This window comes from Solanum pennellii, chromosome 12 (assembly GCF_001406875.1).
Source record: "Solanum pennellii chromosome 12, SPENNV200".
NCBI classification, from domain to species: Eukaryota; Viridiplantae; Streptophyta; class Magnoliopsida; order Solanales; family Solanaceae; genus Solanum; species Solanum pennellii.
Window position 1 is genome coordinate 2,594,408 of NC_028648.1, and position 22,221 is coordinate 2,616,628.

The 22,221-nt window shown below is 32.3% G+C and overlaps 3 protein-coding genes across 7 annotated transcripts; 2 read left to right on the forward strand and 1 right to left on the reverse strand.

The window, feature by feature from the left end:
- Positions 1 to 330: 330 nt before the first annotated feature.
- On the forward strand, positions 331 to 3,840 carry LOC107005340 (WD repeat-containing protein VIP3-like). The gene is made up of 2 exons (XM_015203906.1): positions 331 to 786; positions 3,101 to 3,840. Exons 1-2 carry the CDS (start codon positions 448 to 450, stop codon positions 3,731 to 3,733), a joined length of 972 nt encoding a protein of 323 aa, XP_015059392.1. The 5' UTR covers positions 331 to 447; the 3' UTR covers positions 3,734 to 3,840.
- Positions 3,841 to 7,185: 3,345 nt separating this feature from the next.
- LOC107005444 (long chain acyl-CoA synthetase 8-like) lies at positions 7,186 to 12,333 on the forward strand. The gene is made up of 12 exons (XM_015204042.2): positions 7,186 to 7,260; positions 8,251 to 8,861; positions 9,077 to 9,157; positions 9,245 to 9,517; positions 9,611 to 9,742; positions 9,976 to 10,149; positions 10,254 to 10,483; positions 10,616 to 10,733; positions 10,872 to 11,003; positions 11,086 to 11,220; positions 11,326 to 11,532; positions 12,040 to 12,333. The coding sequence occupies exons 2-12, from the start codon at positions 8,313 to 8,315 to the stop codon at positions 12,208 to 12,210; spliced, it is 2,202 nt and encodes a 733-aa protein (XP_015059528.1). The 5' UTR covers positions 7,186 to 7,260; positions 8,251 to 8,312; the 3' UTR covers positions 12,211 to 12,333.
- Positions 12,334 to 12,441: 108 nt separating this feature from the next.
- Positions 12,442 to 18,117, reverse strand: LOC107005445 (nuclear transcription factor Y subunit A-7-like). Of its 5 annotated transcripts, none has more exons than XM_027913878.1 (6): positions 17,927 to 18,117; positions 14,517 to 14,680; positions 14,327 to 14,358; positions 14,126 to 14,197; positions 13,678 to 13,839; positions 12,442 to 13,144 (listed from the first exon to the last, which is right to left on the reverse strand). In XM_027913878.1, the coding sequence occupies exons 1-6, from the start codon at positions 18,100 to 18,102 to the stop codon at positions 12,833 to 12,835; spliced, it is 918 nt and encodes a 305-aa protein (XP_027769679.1). In that variant the 5' UTR covers positions 18,103 to 18,117; the 3' UTR covers positions 12,442 to 12,832. The 5 variants fall into 5 exon arrangements, with proteins under 5 accessions (XP_027769679.1, XP_027769678.1, XP_015059529.1 ...); XM_027913877.1 differs by having other exon boundaries at positions 14,273 to 14,358; XM_015204044.2 differs by having other exon boundaries at positions 12,479 to 13,144; positions 14,273 to 14,358; positions 14,517 to 14,651; positions 17,927 to 18,062.
- Between the last annotated feature and the right edge of the window lie 4,104 nt (positions 18,118 to 22,221).

Consider the following 22,221-nt stretch of genomic DNA (forward strand, 5'->3'; position numbering starts at 1 on the left):
AATAAAGATAATATTTTGATACGTTAAATTGTTTCTATGCGTGAAGTCAAGTAAGAACTAAACTGTTCAAATTTATAATACGTAACTTTATCTTGTAATTTATTAAATACCTTGAGTTTTTTCTTTCTTTATTATCTAAATAAAAGAGTGCTAGAGAAATTGAAATTAATTTATATTGTTCACCAATTTGAAGAGAAAATAAAATATTTTGTATTTTTATTTATTATTTCATAACATTCATCACATGTTTTTAAATTCTTACAAAAATAATAAATAAGTTTAATTTAAAAAATTTTAGGGTGTATAATGATAGTATCAAAACATGAAGGACTTAACTGCAAAATATATAAATACACTTCTACCGTCTCCTTCTCCGTTAACGAAATTCACAACATAGCCCTTCAATTTTCACTAGGGTTCAATTCTCTACCCAATCCAAAAATCGCCATGAAACTAGCTTCACTAGACAGTGTGACAAATGCTCACGACGATTCCATTTGGTCGGCGGCGTGGGTCCGGTCGACGGAGGAATATCCGGCGTTACTTCTCACCGGAGGTCTTGACGAAACTGTGAGGTTATGGGACCCGAGTAACTTCACTTGTGTTCAAACTTTCACCGGTCATTGTCTCGGCGTTGTATCTGTTGCTACACATCCTACTCGTAGAATTGCTGCATCTGCTTCTATAGATAGCTTTATTAGAGTTTTTGAGGTTGATACTAATAACACTATTGCTACTCTCGAAGCTCCTCCTTCTGAAGTCTGGCAATTGCAATTTAGTCCAAGTGTAAGTAAAGGAAAATGAAATTTTGATTGCACTGTGAAGTTGTTGTCATGTGATCATAAGGTTAATCTGTGGAATCAGTGTCTTGCTGAAATGTAGGATAAGGTTGCTTACAATAGATTAGGAAGTGACAAGTTCGAGATTTGAAATAGTCGCTAAGGCTGCATGCATTAGATCCTTGTGATTTGGCTGCTTCCTGGGTGACAAGCGTAGCGGGAGCTTAGTGCGCCAAATTGCCCTTTTTGGATTGCCTGTTATTGATGTTAACATTTAGTTTTAGTTTGAAGATGCATTGGAAACAGCCTCTTGCAGAAATGCAGGGCAAGGCTGCGTACGATAGATACTTGTGGTCGGGCCTTCCCCAGACCTGTGCTTAGTGGGAGCTTAGTGCACCGGCATGCGAAGTTGCATTGGAATTGCTTCAACCTTTTTTATGATTGATAATGTGGTGAAATATATAGGTTGGAAATTTGTATTGTTTTTCATTTTGTATGATTTTTTATGCATAAAGTTACAGTCTTTGTTTGGTTAGAATTGGTTTGGTTGAGACTTGAGAGGCTTGTATGCTAGTGGGAGCTTAGTGTACCGGCATGCGTTTTTGTTTGGATTGCTTGTTAGTTCTGTTAAAATTAACTTTAGTATGAAGTTGCATTGGAATTGCTTCATCCTTTTTTATGATTGATAATGTGGTGAAATATATAGGTTTGGAAATTTGTATTGTTTTTCATTTTGTATGATTCTTTATGCATAAAGTTACAGTCTCTGTTTGGTTAGAATTGGTTTGTTTAAGACTTGAGAGGCTTGTATGCTAGTGCTGAGAGAAGCTTTAGTTTCATGATAGATATAATGTTTTTTTAAGAGACAGATTATTCACCAGCTTTTGAATGATATGGTCTGGTCATGTACCGAGCAAAATGGATATCAATGATCCCAGCTAGTTTGGAATTGAGGCTTCAAATATGATTGGTTAACTTGGTTGTCTCTGTTAGTCTATCGTCTAGTGGTTTCTCTTTTTCCCTATCCTTTTTTATTGGCTGTTGGCAAATATCATTTGTTCTTCTAGTGCTAGTCAAACTGTTAATGGTTGTACTAGAAGTTGATCTTGTGGTTAGGGCCTAAGGGAATATTCATATCTCTTCCATTCCTATACAAAATCCTGATTACGAGCTCAATGGAAATATCCTCCTTGGTACGAGCTCAACGGAAATATCCTCCTTGGTACCTCTACCTTTTTGCCCTGTTCCTTCAAAAATTACTTAAAGTCGGTATAACAATATGGGTTGCCCTTACTTTAATGTTTCCGAAAGGGATCAAGTGAATAGGTTGTTTTACTTGTTTAGTAGTTGTGGTGGTGCCAAGATTCCTCGAGATTTCTTTTAATGCAAATACCTTATGAACAACAAATTACAGGCTGGAACTCAAACGTTTTTCTGAAAAATGTCTCTTTAAAATGTCTTGTTAGAAGGCCCTTCCTAAGTAGAAGCATTGGGGACCCAAATTGTTTGCCCCCAGAACTTAGTTCAAGTGCAAAGGTTGAGAGACTAATGACTTGGGTCGCAGGTTCTAGGTGTGCCATGTGAACTAAGCCTGGTATTTAATTAGAGAAGGGTAGAGGTACTAACCCATCATCCCCGAGTTTCAAAGACCAGTTGTTGGTTCTAAGGATTTGCGCCACAGTGATTTCTCAGTCATAAAAAAAAAGAACTTTCTGACTGGTACTAACTGTGAAGAGTAATGCTGATCTAGTTCTTAGATCTGGATGAAAACAAACACGAATTTGATAAAGCGCTAGGATTTTTAGTGTACTCTGTATCAGCCATTGTTTCTTGCTGTTCATCTTTATAAACATTCATGTTATTGGATAAGAAATGTTGTTGGAACTGCAGTGGCAAATTGGCAATAGAGAAGTGGGTAATCTACTTATCTTAAAATAGCTATGATCTGCTTATATTAAGGATTGTGACAAAGATGAGAACTTTTGTTTGACTAAACTGTCAAATCAATCATCTACATCTCAGTCTCAAGTTATTTGGGCTCAATTTACCTATCAAAAAGAAGAAAAAGAACAAGAAAATTGTTATTTTCTGTAGTCTTTAAACATTGGGATTCATTTCCTTTATGACAAGTTAAAAGGGTGTTGGTATGTATACTTGTCACTTCCACATACATCTTGATGGTTTACTTTGAAATCTCTCTCATTATACCAGTATGTATGTTTGCGGAAGAGCAATGTCTCCTTTTTATGATTTAACTTTTCGACACACATCTTTATGGGAAGCTTTAGGCAGTCGTCTTATGATTCTCAAACATTTTCCAGGGTAGCAATCTGGCAGCAGCTGGAGGTGGTAGTTCATCAGTCAAGGTGTGGGATACTAATCGGTGGGAACTTGTTACCACAATGTCCATTCCTCGTCAAGGAGCCCCACAACCATCTGATAAAAGCACCAACAAGAAATTTGTCCTTTCAGTTGCATGGAGTCCTGATGGTAGGCTTCTTGCTTGTGGATCAGTTGATGGGACTATTTCTGTTTTTGATGTAGCTCGCGCCAAGTTCCTTCACTTCTTAGATGGCCATACCATGCCTGTTCGTTCTCTCGTGTTTTCACCTTCACTTCACGACTCAAGAATACTCTTCTCAGCATCAGATGATGGTCATGTGCATATGTATGATGCGGAGGGGAAAACATTGCTCACGTCTTTATCGGGTCATGCAAGTTGGGTTCTGAGTGTTGATACCTCTCCAGACGGGGCAGCAATTGCAACGGGGTCAAGTGACAAGACGGTTAGGCTATGGGATCTTAAGATGAGAGCGGCTACGCAAACTTTAACCAACCATACAGATCAGGTTTGGGCTGTGGCTTTTGGACCAACATCAAGGACTGATGTTAGGTCCTGTATGCTTGCAAGTGTGTCTGATGACAAGAGTTTATCATTCTATCAGTACTCTTAACAGTTGCAGTCAAATATCAAGAAAATACTTGACTTATTTTCGAATTTGATTTAATATAAATATTTTCATTACATAATGATAGAATTTGAAGTTCTTAAGCCCTTTAATAATTAAATTATCATTTTCTTGATAAATGAGTACATTCATATTGTTTTTAATCGTAATTATAAATCTAATAATGGAAGAATTTGAAAAGTTATGGTATAAAAAGTCTTTCATCACTTTAATGTAGAAATTAATGTCAGAATTGAAATCTGAATTTAAAGGGTTACTTCCTCCGTTCAGAATTGTTTGTTATGTTGCGCTTATAGAAAGTTAATTTGACTAATTTTCGAAGGTTCGATATTTTAAATAAAAAAATTAGATATTCTAAAACTACATGAAAAGTACTATTAATTACAATTTTTTGCAAATTAATATGATGAAAAAATACATCTTAAAATGTTAGTCAAAATTTTTATAATTTGATTCTAAAAATAAAAATCATGACAAATAATTTCAAACGAAAAAAATATTTCTTAATGCTATTTAAGAACCAACTTACGAAAATGAAAGCTACAATAGAATTGTATGTGCGTTGGACTTGCAGATATCAACTTAATGTATATGTAGAAATTTTCTAATTGTGCATTTATATTAGAAACATTAATATTTTTGTTTTTCATTTTTTGCACATACTAATAATCATATATTTGGACCTAGTAACTTAAAAATGTAGTTTATTATTTTAATTACCAAACCAAAATTTGTAGGTTCATCAAATGTCTTAATCATTTGACATACAATAAAGAAGTTATTTGAATATATTGATTGTTCATCTATATAAATTATATAATCACTTGACATACAATAAAAAGTTATTTGAATACTTCAATTGCTCATCTATTTTTTTTAATAAGTTGTGATACTAATTAAAATGTGATTTTGACAGTAATTCATACCTTTCACAGGACTCATAAGCAAAGTACGTTTAGTGTTACTAAAAGTGGAAAGCTCTAAAGATGAAAAGTTAGATTATCATTTTGCTCATAGACTAAATTTTAAAAAATGTCAAAATGACACAACGAAAATTCTACATCAGATGTGTAAAATGAACATTGTCTAATTAAGATATCTAAGTGAACATCGCCAAATTTAAAGAACTACCGATAAATTATGTCATAATATATTAATAATTTACGATCAACGTTAAAAGTCCATAAATCTATATAAAAAAAATTATTCACATTTACTTCACAATCTTTATAATTCAACGTAAACTACGACAATCTAATAATTATTTTGGGAAAATAAAATTTATATCACTATGAATTTATTACAAGTAATTCTCATCTGCATTTATTATACAATTGAATTGGGAAATGGTAGCTTTTAATACTCATTGAATTTCGAAAAAAAATTAAAAAAATAAAAGAAGCTCCATTAATATTTCCAGCTAAATTTCAATTGTTCTTTCTATGTTTTACCAATACCTAAAAGATTTTGAACCTTGGAAGGTGGGCCTTTGTATGAATATTTTAGCCGTTTAATAATAGTTGTTCATTAATAAATTTGGCACATATTTTAAGAAATAATAAGTATAAGAGCAATATTAATATATTACTTTTGAGTATATTTTCTTCGTTTATTTTTACTTGTCACTATGTGATTTGACATACTCATTAAAAAAATAATTATTGATATATGTATCTTATCAAACTATTCCTATTAAATATTGTTTAGTATTAGATTTTGAAAATGATTTGGAAAATAAGTATCTAATGATAAGGGTAAAATATGAAAAACAAATAATTATTTTTTCTTGATTTATCAAAGATGACAAGTAAAATTGAAATTTATTTTAAAAACAAATGACAAGTAAAAGTGAACGGGGGAGTATCATATTTAATGCTTCGAAAAATGTATTGGACAATAAATAGCAAAAGTAAAATAAACACAAATAGATAAAGGCATCATCTCTTAATTTTTCAAAACTAGATAAATAATTCTTCCGTCCAACAATAGTTGTCCACTAAATTAAAAATAGTTGTCTATTAATATTTGTCAAATTTTAAAAAATAAGAGATGATTTTTCTTTTATATCTATTTTACTCTTACTATTAAATACAATTTATCATCTAATATATTTCTTAGAAGATGAAATTTAACGAAATCAAAGAATAATATATGATATTATCTCTATTATTATTTTTTAAAAATTGTGTCAAATTAATAATAAATACTCCTTTCGTTCATTATTGTTTGTCATATTTCTATTTTAGAATCAAACTATAAGAACTTTGACTAATATTTTAAGATGTATTTTTCATCGTACTGATATGCAAAAAATCACAATTTATAGTGTTTAATATAGTTTTTGCATATCTAAATTTTTTATTTGAAATATCAAATTAATATACCCTAATTTAACTTTGAAAATTAATCAAATTAATTTTTATAAAATGTAATATGACAAATAAAAGTGAACAAATAAAATTATTATTATTAAATAGTATAGTACGGTAGATAAAAGTAAAAATAAAAATAAACGAAAGGAGTATTGAACTCACCCAACACAAACATTGTTTATTTATTGTATTGAAATTGTTAGGAATCAAATTTTGAAAGCTCAAATACCAACAAATTGTCAAAACTTTCAAAATTCACTAATTGAAAACCATACAATGTCAACTTTTTATATAAAGGCATATATATAAATAAAAGAAAATAAAATTTAGCCAGAAAAATTTGATCAGAATAAGATTTTTCATATGTAATTTTATTTTTTTAAAAATATTTTTACTTTTTTAATTTTAATATCTTTTACTAAAAAATAGAAAAAAGATGAATTTATTTAAAATAAAAAAACATTATAATTCTTTAAATTTTTCGACCAAATTCTGACTAAATTTTCTCGCCATTTTTAACACTTCTCTAAATAAAATATAGATATGGATCTTCAGACAGATGTCAGTCCCATATTCACAATATGGCCTAAGAATTGCAAAGGTGGCATCAATTTAATTTCTCTATTATGGTTATCTTGAAATTCAATTAAATTTATATCACGATATTATATTTTTAAAGTAGGTGTTTCAATGTGTGTTTTCCTATATTCGAGTTACGTAATTCTGACACAAAATCTTTAATTAAAAATAGATGAATTTCACTTATTCCATTGTTATCCTTCACCTTGGAATAACGATAAAATTGTTCTCATCAAATCGTAAAAATAATCACTTATATTTAAATTATGATAGATTATCTATCTCACACTTTTTAAAGGACGTCTTTCTAATTAAATCCTAATACAAACCCAAAAAAAAACATTCTAATTATAAGACACTTAAAAAGTTTAGGAGTGAATTTGCAATACCCCAAAACTATTGGTATTGAAATGCAAATATTCAAAGTTTTGTGACAAATCTACCCCTATAAATTCTTCTGGAAACTGAAAAAAGTTTTTCATCAACTTTCCTCATTTAGCATCATTGCATGAATGAAACTTCAAAAACCAACAAAAATAACTTATTGCTCAACTTTTCAAGGTAATTTTTTTTTTTTTAATATTTAGTGAATTTTGTAATTTTACATTGATTATTATCATTTATATAGTTATTATGTTCAAAGTAGATCCATAAGTTTTGAACTTATAGTTGTGAAGTTAATTAAGTGGATGCTAACTTAAGTGTTTTTTTGTTTTCTGTAACGAGTAAGATCTACGTATACACTATTTTCCCTATACTTTACTTTATCGAATTACATTGAGTATGTTTTGTTTGGTAGTGTTTGATTTGTTTTTGTGTCATGACTATTTTACGGGGCACTTAAGATATGCTTTGATTACTATGTTCGATAAGGTTTAGACAGATAGAAAGAAATCACCTAGCGATTTCTTTATATCGAGCATATGTTATAGTTTTAAGGGAATTAGGTGATTTTCGAAATAGTAAAAATTTCTAAGATAATGATTAATGAAGAGGTTTGGGAGCAAAGACGGATCCAAAATTTGAAGTTTTATGGGTTTCTGCAATATCTTCAAGTTAATAGTATACGATAATAATTGGGTTCATGGTCAAATATTTTAATATATATATTGAGAAAAAAGCTATTCGGTTCTCGTGAACCCGCTCTGGATCTGCCATTGTCTGGGAGAACTCCGGTTACAAATTTTGCTTGAGTTTTAAATTACAGTAGTATTCATATTAAAGTTTGATTCTCTTTGTTCTTCTGACGTTCCATCCAGTGGTAGAGGCTAGATTTTCATTAACGGGGTTCAACATTTACTATATTTACATATGAAAATTTGACCTTGCATATATATGGTCAGAGGCGGAGCTAGGATTTTCAATAAGGGGGTTCAAAATCTGTAGAAATAGATAGCCGAAAGGGGTTCAACATCTACTATGTATACCTATAAACTTATTTTAACCATGTACATATAATATAATTTTCCGCCGAAGGGGGTTTGGATGAACCCCTTCATGCAAGGTAGCTCCGCCCCTGTCTATGGTACTGAATTATGTTTTATGTCTTAGGTATCTCTTTGTTCTTTTGAAGAGTTTTGTGTGAGCATAGAACCATCCATACATCATATAAAATGGAAGGTTCTGAAGGAAGTAATCCGAATACGAATGTCGTTGAGAGAATGGACAGTAGTTGTTATGTCTCCTTCTTCAAAGACCAGGGTTCATTTGGGGTTGTTGCTGCGGTTGTAATTGCGATTATAGTACCTTTATACCTCTCCATTGTGCTTATGAGGAAGAAAAAGGCGAAACAGAGAGGAGTTCCGGTTAAAGCTGGTGGTGAGGCAGGTCTTACAATGCGGAATGCTAAATCAGCCAAGTTGATTGAAGTTCCGTGGGAAGGGGCTACGACTATGACAGCTTTATTCGAAAAGTCTTGTAGGAAACATTCGAGTAAACGTTGTCTTGGAACAAGAAAACTAGTTAGTAGGGACTTTGTAACAGCAAAGGATGGAAGGAAGTTTGAGAAACTTCACTTGAGTGAGTATCACTGGGAGAGTTATGGACAAACGTTTGATCGGGCTTGCAACTTTGCATCTGGACTTGTTAATTTAGGTCATGATGTGGAGACTCGCGCTGCTATATTCTCTGAAACTCGTGCAGAGTGGATCATTGCATTTCAGGTATTCGAGAATTCTTTACTCCCTCCGTTTCAATTTGCTTTCTTTACTTTCAGTCTCTAACCTCTTTTGGCAACTTTTCAATTCTTCACTTTCCTAAACTCCTTGTCAAGTCAAAACCAGACAACAAATCAAAACGGAGGGAGTAGTTCTGTATTTGTTTGTTATCTGATTACTACAGGAATACAACATTTTATAGTTGAAATTATTGTTCTCAGGGATGCTTCCGCCAGAATATAACTGTCGTTACTATTTATGCTTCTTTGGGAGATGATGCCCTTATACACTCGTTAAACGAGGTGGGAGATTTAAATATGTTTTCTTGTAGATTACGCGAGGTGCTAGTTGATATGCAATGAATTGAATTCACTTGTGTTCATTGACAGACTCAAGCATCCACATTGATTTGTGATGCCAAGCAACTTAAAAAATTGGTTGCAATCAATTCTAACCTGAAAACCATCTCGAATGTCATATACTTTGAAGATGATGAGACTGCAATAGATTCAAGCACTTCTACGGATATTGATAGCTGGAGGATTACATCTTTCTCCGAAGTTGAAAAACTTGGTAAGAGTAATCCTATTCAACCAATACTGCCTATAAAGAAAGATATCGCGGTGATCATGTATACAAGTGGTAGCACAGGCATGCCTAAGGTAAAATGCAGCTTGCTTTTAATTTTCCTTTCTGATATGTTATTTAACTTAGAGCTGAATGATTCTCGATTAAGCTCTATTGTTATGTTTTAGGGTGTCATGATAACTCATGGCAACATTGTAGCCACGGCAGCTGCAGTTATGACTGTCATTCCAAAACTTGGCAGCAACGATGTCTATTTGGGGTATCTACCTTTAGCTCATGTTTTTGAGTTAGCGGCTGAGGTAATCTTTAGACTTTATACGTCGTTTGTTTCTGTTATAATCTGCTTGGCCAAGTTTTTGGGAGAAAATTAGTGCTCTTAGTGAATTCGAAGAACTTTTGTAAAACTTGTCCACGCACTAATTGCTGCTCAAACAGCACTTTTCAAAGTAAGTTGATTTTAGAAGTTCGACCAAACAAGACTATTTGTCTTTATCTAGCAATGAAGTAGTTCTGAGTGATTCCGGTTTTGCAGACTGTTATGTTGACTGCTGGTGCTTCAATCGGTTATGGCTCGGCTCTGACATTGACAGATACATCTAATAAAATTATGAAAGGGACTAAAGGAGATGCCTCAGCTTTAAAGCCTACTTTAATGGCAGCAGTTCCAGCCATTCTCGATCGTGTTAAGGACGGTGTTATAAAGAAGGTTTAAACTGGACCTTCTGAGCTTTAAGTGCATATTTAGGTTGGGATTATAAGGCCTGCCTCAAATGAAGTACTGATCACTTGATTCTGTTTTTCTTAATCTAGGTGGAGGAGAAGGGAGGATCTGCAAAGAAACTTTTCGATATTGCCTTTAAACGTCGATTGACTGCTATAGAAGGTAGCTGGTTTGGAGCATGGGGTCTAGAGAAAATACTATGGGAGGTGATGATATTTAAAAAGATACGATCAGTACTCGGAGGAGATATACGTTTCATGCTTTGTGGTGGTGCTCCTCTATCAGGAGATACACAAAGATTTATCAACATTTGTATGGGGTAAATATCAGAAAACTGCTCCGAATATGCTCTACACTTTTTTTCGACACTTCTCTCTGGATGGACTGTTTAATGTTACGAGTTTTATAATCAACTTGTTTGGGTACTGAGGCGTAGTTGTTGTTGCTGCAGAGCGCCTATTGGTCAAGGATATGGCTTGACAGAGACATTTGCAGGAGCAGCCTTTTCCGAGTCAGATGATCCTTCTGTTGGTCGCGTTGGTCCACCTGTTCCTTGTTGCTATATAAAGGTATAGACAAATAGAAAAAAGCTAGTTAATCCAGAAACTAAAGAAAATTGTTCCCCTTTGTTCCTTTCTTTCGAACTTTATTAACTCGATAAGTTTAGGAATTTTCTGCTTATTTATGTAATGTGTTGAACAATGCAGCTTATTTCTTGGGAAGAAGGAGGTTACACAGTTGCTGATAAGCCGATGCCTCGGGGAGAAGTAGTTGTTGGTGGTAACAGTGTTACTGCTGGTTACTTCAACAATGGTGATAAAACTAATGAGGTGTACAAGGTACTTCTGAGCTACTGCTTGTAAATGGACTGAATTTGGTCATATCGCGAGCCTGTTCATGTTGTTAATATCTTAAACGCAGGTTGATGAGAGAGGGATGCGCTGGTTCTACACTGGTGATATTGGAAGGTTTCATCCTGATGGATGCCTCGAAGTCATTGATAGAAAGAAAGATATTGTTAAACTTCAGCACGGGGAGTATATCTCACTTGGAAAGGTACATTCTATGTATCTTCAGTTTAAGATCACAAGATTCAAGAATCTTCTTTGCTCGGAGTTTTGATTTATGGCAATTATAATGACGAGTTGATGCTCGTTGCAGGTTGAGGCTGCACTTTCCTCAAGCAATTATGTGGATAACATCATGGCCTATGCAGACCCCTTCCACAATTACTGTGTTGCACTAGTTGTTCCTTCACAAAAGGTGCTTGAGAAATGGGCACAAGAAAATGGCATCGAGCATAGAGCTTTTTCTGATCTGTGCAACAAAGTTGAAGCAGTCAATGAGGTCCAGCAATCACTCTCAAAGGTTCGTCTCCTTTTCATCCGAATTATCATCCATCACGACCCCTATTGAGCAGGAAATGACCTTAGATAGGACTTTATATGAGGTTTTGAGGATTAAGATAGAAGTTGGTAGCTATTGGTAGTCGAGTGTTGTCGTACTTCTAGTAGTATGATTTAGGTATCACGTAGTCCCCTTTTTCCCGATGTGTATTAGTATTTGTTACCCTTATTTTGTACATCCGCCTATCAGTTACAAAGGTCTACAGAAACATTCTTTCTATCCCCACAAAGGTATAGGTAAGGTCTGCGTACATCCTCCCATCTATCTCTCTCCGACCCCACTTATGAGATTATATTGGCCTATGACAGCTCGGTGCTAGCTAGGTCGATCTAGATAACTCAATACTATCGTAAGAGAGGACATCCTAGGAGACATAATTGAAGAGTGAATGAGCCTCATCTCTAATTTCCATGGCAATAATTTGTGTGTTGTGAAGTTTTTCAACTATAGTGTTATGCTGAAATGCAGGTAGGCAAAGCTGCAAGATTGGACAAGTTTGAGATTCCTGCAAAGATCAAGTTGATACCCGAGCCATGGACGCCTGAGTCCGGATTAGTCACTGCAGCTCTCAAACTGAAGCGCGAACCCCTAAAGGCGAAATTTAAGGATGAACTTATAAACTTGTATCACAGTAACTGAATTATCATCTCAGTATTGATTGACAGAAGCAGTTTTGCTTGTGAAGTGAAATCTCACAATCTTATTTTTCTTGTTGTACTCTATTTTAAGCAACTATGCTAAGGTCAGTTTTCTCCTTTATCACATTGATGTTCTCTTATATGCTTGTCACATTCAGTGTCGGAGTCAAAATTTTCATTACAGGTGTTAGAAAACATGATGATATAAACAGATGAAAGAAGTCAAAAGGCGTCCATGGAAAATGTTCATGTGCTCTTTAACTAGTTCGTTAACACAACAGATGTATTCAATTCAAGACCACTAAACATATTAGCTTTACATGAACCTCTTGAATCATTCAACATAAAACCAGTTCCATTTTCTTTTCAGTTTATCATTAACAACTTCACTGCACAACCATTCCATGTTAGGTGCAGACATGCAACAGAACAGATAACTAATACAGAACGAAAGACGTTCTTTTCTTCAATCTAGGTTCGATAAATCTAGGAGACCAAGTTCACCATTATAACAGTAGGAACAAGTTGGCACTTGCAAAAATCAGAGACATAATGGGAAAAGAGTAAAAGCCAAGGATGAATTGCCTGCCGGTGACTGTCTTAAGGCAGTTAAGAACTTGTAATCACCGGACAACTGGAGCGTGTTGCTGAGTCCCATTGCCTTGCATGGTAATAACCATATGAGAGGATACACTGAAGGCCATGTGATCAGGCTGCTGCTGCTGGAAGTTGATGCCATTGTGGACGACATCTTGACGGACACTTGAGAAAGCAGAAGTTGAACCTTCATGCTCAACTGAGTCTAGAGAAGAAGTTGAGTTAGTAGGATAACTATTTGGATCAGATTGATGAACTTTCTTTGAGCTGAGGAAACGTCCACCCGACCCTCTAACTCTGTTCACTGCATGAAGATGTCGTGACTCATGAAGATATGGCTGCACGCAAAAAATTGACCAGACGAATAAGCTCAAAATTCATCTTGAAGAATGACAGAAGTGTAAGTACACAACCCTAGACTTTCTATTAGTAGTCCTCCTAATTGATTTGCTTCTGTGCACATGGTCCTTTTTGGTTACTGGCGTTACAGACCAGCTCGAGTAGCACATAATGTTAGCCCAAAAACTCGGAAATGCAAAGCCACTATAGATCTCTATAACCAACCTACTTGCATGTTTCTTCTGCTATATTGATCATTACGATGAAACTTTTCATACCAGAATACAAGAGTAGATGCTATTCTCTAAAGAATGAAGCAGGAATACAGTAACTAGAGACTTAGGGAATCATGACTTATACAGTAACACTGAGCACTTAACGGAATAATGCTTGATCATGTGTCGATTATTCCTAAATACAAATGAATGAGAGAAGATAGCAGCAAATTGATTGCCATTGAATGAATTAAGACAGAGAATTGAGATTAACAACCTACTAAAGGTGCAGAAGAGCAATAAGTACCCAAATTTACCTTTCTATTTTTGACAAGTTTGTTCTGAGCCTCAAGCTTTGCACGTATCTGTCTCCGCCTTAGGATCCCATGGTACTGTTTTGCATTAACATAGATTGGTCCATCCTCTGCCATATCAACGGGGAGTGGGACACGAGTAGGTGCTATGCCCATCATTTGAGGCTGCATTGACCAAATATCAAACTTAGAACATTTACGAGATAATTAGGAGTCGGTATGTGATACCATTATACATCTCCTTTGCAAACTTACAGCAGCTACAACTAGAATGACAGAATTCTGCTCATTGTTATAAACTTTTGCAATCAAGTATTCACTCCGTCCCAAAGTGTCACTTTAGCAAACTACCCATTATTTTTCTTAACAGACGTGAAATGAGCTAAAGTGACACTTATTTTAGGACGAACGGAGTACATACAAGAGACAAAAACCAAACCAGATTACTCACATAAGGCTGAGGTCCATAAGCAGTATATAAGCTACTGATATAGGGATCAGAGTAGCCAAAAGCAGATAAACCCTGCAACGTGAGAAAACGATAAATAAGATTATGCCAAAAGCTAAGGCAAAAATCTCTAAAAAGGAGACAACATACAGTTGAATTGGCCACTTCATTTTGCAAAGAAAAAAGAGCAGGCTTTATTTGAACCTGCATATCTCTTCCATATCTTTCATCATGAACTGGAAAATCAAAAGTAAGATGTAAGATGATCAATCATTATCAGCAAAAGAACTTCATCAAGTAAAAAACTAAAGCTTGTTGAGATAGATAATCTATTTATGTATCGGAAAAAAAAAACTAGCCGAATGGACAGAAGAAAACTATCAAGTATTTGTACCATATTCTGAGGAAGCACATTGATCTTGAGAATTTGTTTTCCCTGAGGCAGTCATTTTGTCTTGAGAGTTAAGAGTTGTATGTGTCAACCGCAATGTCTCGCCTTGTAAGTCAGGATCCAAAGACTTCATATCTCCTGGCAGCAAGGAGATGGAAATTTCACTTCTGAGACCAATTTTCCGATTATTATGTGAAGTTTCTTGTTCATTGGAACTCACCATGATTAGCTATTCAAAGCAAACAACATACCCAACGTAGTCCCACAAGGTGGGGTCTAGGGAGGGATAGAGTGTACGCAGACCTTACCCCTACCTAACGGAGATAGAAAGGTTGTCTTCGAAAGATCCCCGGCTTGGTAATTTATATCAAAGAACATACAGAAATAAAGAAATATAACAACTACTAGAGGAAGCATCACATAGCATACATGAAAAATGAAACAACAACAACAACAACATCAACAAAATCTTAGTCATCAAAACAACTCAATGGCGTGTGCAAAAGGACACCGAGAAAAGAATGTGAGGTGTATTGAGAATGCTGTGTAGAACTGAAACACGAACTCCCATAAGGTGATAAAATACACAAGTACAGACAGGCTTATGCGGTAACAACAACAACAACATACCCAATGTAGTTCCATAAGTGGAATTTGGGAAGAGTACGATGTATGCAAACATTACCCCTACCTTTGTGGGACAGAGAGGCTCTTCTCGATAGACCTTGCTCAAAAGAGAAGTTTCCGAAGCAGAATTGTGGGTAAGCATTCTGTGACTGATGTTTACATGCAGTAACTAGCAGTTCATCAATATATAATACAAGAGCCATTAACCTACCCGATATACTCGACTCATATATATGACTATAAAAAACCATAGTAGAAAAGATTTGATCAGATAGCAAAATGAACACCTAAAATGAAATGAATTAAAACAAAAAACCACATGCATCTTGCTCTAACATCATGATAATCTCATATCCCAAAGATTACTTGATCAAAATACCAAGTCACATATCACAAGAAAACCATGTTGCTCGGATTCTCCAAAAATACACTATTTTAGGAGTATCCCACATGCACCGGTCTATATTTTTGAAGAGTCCGAGCAACATAGCCAGCAAACTCTTCAAAAAGATAAGGCGAAAAACACTAGATCAGAACCTAGAACACAAGATCAAGAAACATTCAACCAAATATTTAAATGTTTATTACATCAAAAACACCACTCTCCAAATATTACTATCATCAAAGAACTTCCATGGATATTAGAAGAAAAAACACATTCTCCTATGACAACCCATAAACAAAAAATATGCAGAAAACCCATAAGGATATGAACTTTACTCATTATTCCCCTTATCAATATGCATAACCATCTTAAAAAGACATATTTTTTACTTTAAACTCCACATGCACTCAAGACTCACTCTGTAGAATATTGTTATACCCCAAAAGGGAAATTTAGAGATCAATAGCAAAATGAAACTTTAAGAAGAAAACTATTGGGCATGCACATCAAAAAATCCACCCAGTGCACTAAGCTCCTTCTATATGTAGGGTCCAGGAAGGGCCAGATCATAAGAGCATATTGGACACAGCCTTACATGCAGTTCTACAGAGGTTGTTTTCACAGCTCAAACCCGTGACCTTCAAGTCACATCATAGCAAATTTACCAATAATGCTAAATATATAGAACAAAAGATCAAGAAAGAATCAGCCAATTATGCAGATCTTTATTACATCAAGAACCCCACTCTGCAAATGTTACTATGATCAACAGAATATCCATGGATATAACAATAAAAACCCCAGTTTCCTATCACAACCCATAAACAGAAAATATACAGAAAAGCAATAAAGATTGCAACTTTACTCATTTTTCCCAAATCAATATGCAAAAACATCTTAAATAGACATATCTTTGACTTAAAACGGACACATGCATTCAAGAATTTCACTGTATGTAGAACATTCTTTATCTATCCAAAACAGTAAATATACCCAAAAAGGAAATTTAGAGATCAATACCAAAATGAAACTATTAGGAGAAGAAAACCCATAAAGATTGCAACTTTACTCATTATTCCCCTTATTCATATGCAAAACCATCTAAAAAAACACATATTTGACTTTAAAGTCCACATGCATTCAAGATTTTCACTATGTAGAACATTCTTTATGCAACCAAACCAGTATACACACAACATCCAAAAAAGGAAATTTAGAGATCAATAGCAAAATGTAACTATTAGAAGAAGAAAACCAATAAAGGTTACAACTTTACTCACTATTCCACTTTATCAATATACAAAACCATCTTAAAAACACATCTTTGACTTTAAAAGTCCACATGCATTCAAGATTTTCATTATGTAGAACATTCTTTACCTAACCAAACCAGTACATACACAATATCCAAAAAGGGAAATTAGAGATCAATAGCAAAATGAAACTATTACAAGAAGAAAACCAATAAAGATTACAACTTTACTCATCATTCCTCTTATCAATAAACAAAACCATCTTAAAAAGCACATCTTTGACTTTAAAGTCCACATGCATTCAAGATTTTCATTATGTAGAACATTCTTTATCTAACCAAACCAGTACATACACAATACCCAAAAAGGGAAATTTAGAGATCAATAGCAAAATGAAACTATTACAAGAAGAAAACCAATAAAGATTACAACTTTACTCATCATTCCTCTTATCAATAAACAAAATCATCTTAAATAGCACATCTTTGACTTTAAAGTCCACATGCATTTCAAGATTTTCACTATTTAGAACATTCTTTATCTAACCAAACCAGTGTACATACACAGCATCCAAAAAGGGAAATTTAGAGATCAATAGCAAAATGAAACTATTACAAGAAGAAAACCAATAAAGATTACAACTTTACTCATTATTCCTCTTATTCATATACAAAACCATCTTAAAAACACATCTTTGACTTTAAAGTCCACATGCATTTCAAGATTTTCACTATGTAGAACATTCTTTATCTAACCAAACCAGTACATACACAACATCCAAAAAGGGAAATTTAGAGATCAATAGCAAAATGAAACTATTACAAGAAGAAAACCAATAAAGATTGCAACTTTACTCATTATTCCTCATATTCATATACAAAACCATCTTTGAAAAAACACATCTTTGACTTCAAAGTCCACATGCATTTCAAGATTTTCACTATGTAGAACATTCTTTATCTTAACCAATACACAATACCCAAAAAAGAGAAATTTAGAAATCAAAAACAAAATAAAACAACCAAACAAAAAAAAAAAAGAAGAAAAAAACTATTGGGCAAAAACACATAAATAAATCCAATACTTAAACATGAAAAAACATTAAAAAAAATGAAAGAAAAAAAAAGTGAATGGATTTAGAGAAGGACCTGTGGAATCCACTAAAGTTAAGAAAAGAAATAAACACAAGTGTTGCTTGTTGGTATGAAATCAAGCATGTCTCCTTCCTTGAAACTCTCTCTCTCTCTCTCTTCTCTCTTCTCTCTCTAAAAAGAAATCTTTTTTTTTTTGCCTTGTAAGAAATGGCATAAGAATCTCTGTGCATCTTCTTGCTGGCTATGATGTATACACTGTACAGTTAGATGATTAATTAACAATTAATTTTTTTTTCCACTTTAATTTAATTTTACTTTTTCTACTTTGGGACTTCAAACATTTGACAACAATTCACTTTTGTTCTCTATCTGCATTTAATTTAAACCAAACTGAATTTAAAAAAAAAAATTAAAACAAACTTCTTTGGGGCTTTTCAACTTCCTTTTTATTCTTCAGGAATCTTATTTTTTAAAAAAACATATAATATTAACATAAATAAAGTTGAAATGTTAAATCTTTATTAAGTGAAATACTTTGAAAAAAACCGAGTTAAAGGATAACTTCATATTCTATATTTAAAAAGAAAGAAATATAATGTAAAATATTAACGTACTTTCAAGATTTACTCTTGACGAATCTTATTTGTATACCATACTAAATATAGTATTATTATTAATGTTGTTGAAAAATAAAAATTAAATATAAGTCCTTTTTACTAGAAATATTTTATTCTTAAAAGTTGAATCCAATTTTTGGTCATATTTTGAGCTCTAGATCGGGAGCTTAGGTGCTATTGTTCTGCATCTTATTCGTATCAAAATAAACGGTAAAACTACATCAATCAAGAATCACCGTAGCCTTTAAAATTGCCTTTTGCCTCGTGGTAAAATGATCTCGCGAAATAAATCAACGATAATTTAAGAGTAAGTCAAACTATGAAAAGGATATGAGAAATTTTGTAATGATTTTTTTGTTGCAATTAAAAAAATACTTGTCATTGATAAAATGAAGGAAGAAATTGTAATTTAAGGGAGTATATTATAGAAAAAATCTAAAAATTATAATAAAAATTAATATTAAAAAATATTAAGTGAACACATTAATGGCATCACCAACATCAATATTCAAACTATTTTAATTTAGTAAATTTTTTTATGAATTTTGTCTTTAGTACTTTATCATCTTTTAATGTTTCTTCTTCTTCTTGATTGGGTCCCACTTGAATAAAACAAAAATTAATTTACTTTGGCTGTCATCATCAACTCTGTACACTCCGCTGTAACTCTAGTAAAATAGCTCCCTATTCGAACCCTTCGATAAAAAATATTAATATTATTTATATATTATTATATTTTTTACGTGTATATAATAAATATTAAATTTTTTTAATCAGTCTATATATTTAATTTTTAAAAAATTTAGACTCCTTATTAATAACTTTAGTTTCACTACTAAACTTTTACCTCACCAACAACGATAATGATAACTAGTTATTCTTCCATTTCAAAAAGAATGATCTCCTTTACTTTTTAGTATGTTTCAAAAAGAATTATCTCTTTTTTTTTAGTAACAATTTTCCACTTGGCATGTTTAAGGTCACAAGATCAAAGGGCAATTTTGTACATTTGACATAACTTTAATTTAGGATCACGAGATTCAAAAGTCTTCTTTATATTCTTAAACTCCATGCCAAGTTAAAGTGGGTCATTCTTTATAAAACGGAAAAAGTAATATAATCAGGATAATTTAACGAATAAAGTTTAATTGTTTGAAAAAAGTTATTTCTTGAACTTCATTGAGATTGAGGTAGTCAAAATGGCTTTTCACATCCAATTGTTGGGAAGAGGTATATGTGAGTGTTTTTAGTTGACATGTCGAGTTTTAGTTTATATTGACATATATGATATTTTGAATATCTTTAAAATAGGTGGAGATTTATAATGTAATGGTAAATATGTATTCAAAATTTATATAGTGCTCAAGTTTGAATCCCTATAGAAAAATCTTTCTATAAATTCACTGTTCTAAATTTACGAGAGATGATTTAAATGAAAAATAGAACATTCTTTTAATATAAATTTACAATCTAAATTTACGAGAGATAATTAAATGAAAAATAAAACATCTTAAAAATTTATGTCCTTCCAAATTTTGAGAAGAAGCGAAGAACTTGAGAAAATCATCAGAAAACTTGTTCGTTCTAAAAAGAAAATAAGTTATTAAAATTGTTAAGAATATATTTAAATAATGTGTATTTAAATAATGAAGTATGCATTTTTCTTTGATAGTTTAAATTATTAAATAAAACAATTACACATTTTAATAAAATATCAAATTAGGTAGAATTTCTAAAATTAGATCTCATTATGACTCATATAAAAAATAATTTCTATATATATACTTAAATACAAAAAAATCAAGCTGAGAATATAATTAAATAATAAAATATATCTTCTCCAGAGGACTATCCAATTTTAAACTTTTTTAGTTTAAAAATAACTTATTTTATCAAAATATTATTCTTAAACATAATAAGTACTTAATTTACTTCTTCCATTTTGGTACGTGCGGAAGACGCGCTACATTATGGAGTGGGTTTGATAGTGTAGAATTAAGTACGTTCCAAATGGCTGAGGCAATTAATCGACTCTTTAAAAAAAAAAAAAACTCTTTTTTTTAAAAAGATAAAATCTTATATGATTTGAACTTAAATTAGTAAGAATCTCAAAATGGATATAAAATACTGTTACTTTTTTTTTATATAGTTTTTGTGTATTATTTCATATGTATTAATATATTGTAATATAGTTTTAGATAGATTGTAATTGTTTTTCGTTATTATATAATGTCATATATTTATATTTTAAATGATGACAAAAAAAGTCGAATACAAAGTAGAGCTTCTAATTCATATCATTTTCAAGAGGTATGGATTGTCTACTATAACACAATAAAATGATATATGATTATTAAATAATAAATTAAAACAAAATGAAAAGAAAATATTAAGATATGTAACGATGCAATCACACAAAATTGATCACTACATAAAATAAATTTTTTCGTTGTTACCTAATGATGAATTTAAACAATTTAATACAATAGAAATTAAGTAAAAATCAAGATAAATATTGTATTTAAGCTAACCTTACAATACAATACAATATACATCAATCATCCAAACAAGATATATATTAGAAAACACTTTTTTTGTTAAATAAATCTTATACGATAATGAATTAAAATCGATCAAATTCTGATATAAAATATGATACATCATTGAGATTATAGATTCAACTATGTATGAACTTTTTAAATTAGAAAATATTTCTCTATTAAATGAATTTTATAAGATATAAATTTAATATATTAAGTATCGAACGTGAATAATAATAATAATAATAATAATAAAAAAGAGTAGTAAGTTAGTTGTCACCACGCGGAATCATCATATTTTAGAAAGACACGTGGCGCACTTGGGGCGACTTTAACCCGGTGGGCTTTGGCGGCTTTTGTACACAAAACGACGGTAAGGAAAACGACAAAATAATTATCCAAATGCTTCATTTTTTGTCTGTTACCCAAATTTGTGAAGTAGTGGGTGTTTTTTTTTCCATCCGTCATACTCTCTCTGTTTCAAAAATGATGATATAATTTGACTTAGAACGGAGTTTAAAAAAAGAAAGAGAAGTTTTAATTTTGTGGTTCTAAATTAAAGTTATGTCAAATGTACTAAAATAATCTTTAATCTTGTGATCTTAAACATGCCACGTGAAAAGTTAAAGTTAAAGTGTTGTCAAAAAAGGAAATGTATCATTCTCTTTTAAACAGACTAAAAAGGAAATAATGTCATTTTTTTTAAACGGATGAAGTAATATACAGACCATTATAAAACAGTACTTAATAACCATCCAAACAAAGTGTAATACGCTAAGTAAGAGAATAAGTTACGTCTAACTATCTAATAGAATCCTCGACCTCTACAATCTCTAGTCAAGGAATGACCTTAGCAACCTAAAGTTGCTTCATATCTTATTTAATCACCCCATCCAATACTCCTCGTCACAACCAATACGGTCATTCTGTCACACCTTAAATGGGATATTTGTAAATCTCTTATTCACACATGTCCAAACTATCTCAGTTTCACTTGGATCCCACATCTTAACATTCACGAGAGTCACTTCGCTTAATCCCGAATAATTTCATTCCTAATCTTATCTCGTTTATATGCTCACATATCCACATCAACATTCTCATCTTCACCACTCACATTTTTCTAAGCATAAAAGTTATTCACTAACACTCATATAACATGAAATTAAACAAACTGCATAATTAAAATATA